Below are 4,600 nucleotides of genomic sequence, written 5' to 3' on the forward strand. Positions count from 1 at the left end.
GCGGGGCTTCCTGGTGCCATCCTTCTCAAGGTGACCTCGTGTCACCAAGGTGTCCCCAAGCCAAGGAGGTGACCCCGAGCTACCAAGGTGTCCTTGTGCCACCAAGGTGTCCCCAAGCCAAGGAGGTGACTGAGCCACCAAGGTGTCCCCAAGCCAAGGAGGTGACCCCGAGCCACCAAGGTGTCCCCAAGTTGAGGAGGTGACCCCAAGCCACCAAGGTGACCCTGAACCACCAAGGTGTCCCCAAGCCAAGGAGGTGACTGAGCCACCAAGGTGTCCCCAAGCCACTAAGGTGACACCTGAGCCATAAAGGTGTCCCCAAGTTGAGGAGGTGACCCCGAGCCACCAAGATGACCCCAAGCCAAGGAGGTGACCTCGAGCCACTAAGGTGTCCCCAAGTTGAGGAGGTGACCCCCAAGCCACCAAGGTGTCCCCAAGCCAAGGAGGTGACCCCAAGCACCAAGATGACCCCAAGCCACCAAGGAGGTGACCCCAAGGTTCCAAGGTAACACAAAGGAAGTGACCATAAGCCACCAAGGTGTCCTTGTGCCACCAACATGTCCCCAAGCCAAGGAGGTGATCCCTGAGCCACCAGGGAGGTGACCCTAAGCCACCAAGGTGTCCCCAAGCCAAGGAGGTGATCCCTGAGCCACCAGGGAGGTGACCTTGAGCCACCCAGGTGTCCCCAAGCCAAGGAGGTGACCCCTGAGCTGCCAAGGTGTCCCCAAGCCACCAAAGTGTCCCCAAGCCATCAAGTTGGGCCCAACCACAAGGTACTGAGATAGCACCAAGCCACCGAGGTGACCGCACAATGCTGAGATGAACCCAGGACCCCGAGTTGACCCCCAAGCTACCAAGGTGACCGCGTGCCACCAAGGTGGCCGCAAGATATCAAGGTGACCCGAAGTCACCTAGATGACTCTGAGCCACCAGGGTGACCACAAGAGGTCAAGTTGACCAAGATGGTGACCGCAAGATAATGAGATGGCTCCAAGCCACCAAGGTGACCACGAGCCAAGGTGACCACAAGAGATCAAGTTGACCAAGGTGACCACATGCCACCAAAGTGACCACAAGGTAATGAGATGGCTCCAAGCCACCAAGGCGACTACGTGCCACCACGTGACCACAAGCCACCGAGATGACCACGAGCCACCAAGATGACCTGAGCCATGGGACAGGTCCTTCACGGTGCTTCACCACAACCTTCACCCCACGCTGCAGAGGACGCCCCGCACCTCTCCATCCTACGCCCACCTTGGTGCCCTCAGGCCGCTTCCTCCTGCAGGAGGACCCTTGAGGGGCCACGACTCGGGTGTCGGAGCTCCTCCACCTTGCGTTCTTGGTGGGGCTCCACCTCGTGGTCCCAAAGTCTTCATTCCTTGACTTGCTGTTGGGACCTCGTGCAGAAGACCTCACCCATCGAGACCTCGCCCTCCTCGCCAGGTGACGGTGATGGTTGGACTCCGTCTCCAAAGCCTTCACCCGATTTTAGGACGCTGCAGTTCCGGATCTTGGCACCGGAGGGCTCCCAGGCCTGCAGAATGCCCGAACGAGCATCGCTCGGTTTTGGGATGTAAAGTGTAAATTCTTTTTCCCCTTTCCCTCCTTAAAAATTGTGTAATTAATAATAATTTTCCCTTAATTATGTATTCCTTTAACTAAATGATCTTGTACCCCTGAGTGGTTTCTTCCCTTCTTCCCCTCCTCTTCTGAGGAGGGGCAGTGAGAGCGGTTGTGGCGGAGTTTGGTTGCCCGGCAAGGAGAACCCGACTACGAGGAACCCAACCAAGAGGAAAACCAACCACGAGGAAAAACGACCACGAGGAAAACCAACCACGAGGAAAAACGACCACGAGGAAAACCAACCACGAGGAGCCCAACCACGAGGAGCCCGACCACGAGGAAAACCAACCACGAGGAAAACCAACCATGAGGAGCCCGACCACGAGGAAAACCAACCACGAGGAAAAATGACCACGAGGAAAACCAACCACGAGGACCCCGACCACGAGGACCCCGACCACGAGGAACCCCAGCCACGAGGAGCCCGACCACGAGGAACCCCGGCCACGAGGAGCCCGACCACAAGGAACCCCAGCCATGAGAAACCCAACCATGAGGAGCCCGACCACGAGGAGCCCGACCACCGCAAAACCTGCTGTGACCCCAGGGGTGGGACGCGAGGGCACAAAACCCTGCGGTGACATCACTGAGCCACCAAGTATCTCCCAAGGGGACCCGAAGCCATCTCTCCGTGGAGAACTGCTTCTCCCCGGGACATAAAAGGACCCTTTTTCAGCTCTTTCTCCCCGGGGAGCCCAAGATTTTTCTCGGAGGACCCGTGCGTGTCCCCCCCTCCCTCCCCCCGCCACGGCACTCGAGCGTGTGATTGGAGCACTGAAAATTTCCTCGGAACCCATCACCTCTTGAGGCACTAAGACATCGCCCAATGGCGTACAAGCGTCGCTTTGAAGAACCCAGGCACCTGAACTCAGAACCCAATCAACGATCAGCATTAATTACCAGCGATAGGACCCGGGGGAGCAGTGTCAAGCCGCGGCAGGGGAGGTTCAGGCTGGACATCAGGAGGAGGTTCTTCACCCAGGGTGTGGTCGCGCGCCGGAGCAGGCTCCCCGGGGACGTAGTCACCGCACCAAGCCTGTCGGCGTTTGAGGAGCGTTTGGGCTACGCCCTCGGTCAGATACTTTGAATTTTTGGGCTGACCTGCGTGGAGCTGGGAGCTGGACTCGATGATCCTTACGGGCCCCTTCCAGCTGGGGACGTTCTGCGATTCTAAGACCCTGAACGCCGCCGTCTCGCCGGCACTGCAGCCACGACCGCAAGACGACCTCCCCGACCTCCCCCCGGCTTTTAAATTCCCGAGGAGCTCATCTTTTAAGTACAAAGCCTCTCAAGGCGGAGCCGCTCAGGCACACCGACGGATAAGAAAAGAGGCAGAAAGTGGGAATGTTGATTGGGTTAAAAATGAGAACAGAAAAAGTGAAACTGCAGAGGCACGGAGCCGGCGGAACAAACATGGAGACAACGGCAAGGAGCAAAGCTCCCGGTCACATCGCTCGATGGGTCATCAAAGCACCGGCGCTGCTCCCAGGAAGATCAGCCCGGACTTAGCAGCTGGCAAGACTGTAAAAGCGTGTCGAAGAAACTCCAAGGCTCCATTTGGAGTTTTAGAAAGCAGAAATTTCATGAATTGCAGCGCCGGGCTCGCAGGGGATCTCTCCACCTGGTGTGTGCGCCGAGTTGTTCAAGCTACAGAGATCATACGCAATCAGAGCACGTACATCCATTAGCTTGCCAAGAAATAATTATCACATTCATGCTGTTATTTCCTGGAACCCCTTAGGATATGTAAACGTCCCCGTTTATTTCTACTGGTGGTCTTTTGGGGTCTTCTGGTGGTCGTTGGTAGAATTCCTCACAGTGTTTGCTGGTCGAAGCCAGTTCTTGTGCGTGTTTCTTCTGTCTGTGGTGAATGGCCTGTTAGAACGATGGGTGCCTTATTGGTGCTGGAAGGATTCAAACAGTTTCCTCACTGCATCCTTGAGCTCCTGGTTCCTCATGCTGTAGATGAGGGGGTTCACTGCTGGGGGCACCACCGAGTAGATAACTGCCAGCACCAGGTCCAAGGACTGGGAGGAGTTGGAAAGGGGCTTCATGTAGGCAAAGATGGCTGTGCTGATAAACAGGAAGACCACGGCCAGGTGAGGGAGGCACGTGGAAAAGGCTTTGTGCCGTCCCTGCTCAGAGGGCATCCTCAGCACGGCCCTGAAGATCTGCACGTAGGAGAGCACAATGAAAGTGAAACAACCCCAGAATAAAGAAATACTGCCCGTAAGGAACCCAACTTCCCTGAGGTAGGCCTCTGAGCAGGAGAGCTTGAGGATCTGAGGGATTTCACAGAAGAACTGGTCCACAGCATTGCCTTGGCAAAGGGGCAGGGAAAATGTATCGGCAGTGTGCAGCACAGCATTGAGAAAGCCACAGCTCCAGGCAGCTGCTGCCATGTGGGCACAAGCTCTGCTGCCCAGGAGGCTCCCATAGTGCAGGGGCTTGCAGATGGCAACGTAGCGGTCGTAGGCCATGAGGGTGAGAATAGAAAATTCAGTTCCAATAAAGAAGACAAACAAAAAGACCTGAGCAGCACATCCTGAGTAGGAAATGGCCCTGGAGTCCCAGAGGGAATTGCCCATGGTTTTGGGGACAGTGGTGGAGATGCAGCCCAGGTCGAGGAAGGCGAGGTTGAGGAGGAAGAAGTACATGGGGGTGTGGAGGCGGTGGTTGCAGGCTATGGCAGTGAGGATGAGGCCGTTGCCCAGGAGGGCAGCCAGGTAGATGCCCAGGAAGAGCGCAAAGTGCAGGAGCTGCAGCTCCCTCGTGTCTGCAAATGCCAGGAGGAGGAACTCACTGATGGAGCTGCTGTTGGACATGTGCTCCTCTGCTGGTGGGCGCTGCCAAAGCAGAAAAACAACAGAAATTTACATCAAGCTGCTCTGAGCAAAGCTCCCTTCATTCCTGAGTCCTCGTCCACGTTGCCAGAGACTCACCGTGTCCAGGCTCATGCAGATTCCTCCCACAC

The 4,600-nt window shown here is 56.6% G+C and overlaps 1 protein-coding gene and 1 long non-coding RNA gene across 2 annotated transcripts; one reads left to right on the forward strand and one right to left on the reverse strand.

Moving 5' to 3' along the window:
* The first annotated feature begins 105 nt into the window (after window positions 1-105).
* On the forward strand, window positions 106-732 carry LOC118158950. The gene is made up of 4 exons (XR_004746959.1): window positions 106-292; window positions 332-497; window positions 577-660; window positions 719-732. It is a non-coding gene; the product is annotated as an uncharacterized LOC118158950 (long non-coding RNA).
* A 2,789-nt stretch (window positions 733-3,521) lies between these two features.
* LOC118158949 (olfactory receptor 14C36-like) lies at window positions 3,522-4,451 on the reverse strand. Its single transcript, XM_035313608.1, has one exon. It carries the CDS (start codon window positions 4,449-4,451, stop codon window positions 3,522-3,524), a length of 930 nt encoding a protein of 309 aa, XP_035169499.1.
* Between the last annotated feature and the right edge of the window lie 149 nt (window positions 4,452-4,600).

The sequence above is a fragment of the Oxyura jamaicensis genome, unplaced genomic scaffold (genome assembly GCF_011077185.1).
Source record: "Oxyura jamaicensis isolate SHBP4307 breed ruddy duck unplaced genomic scaffold, BPBGC_Ojam_1.0 oxyUn_random_OJ61845, whole genome shotgun sequence".
In the NCBI taxonomy this organism is placed as follows: Eukaryota; Metazoa; Chordata; class Aves; order Anseriformes; family Anatidae; genus Oxyura; species Oxyura jamaicensis.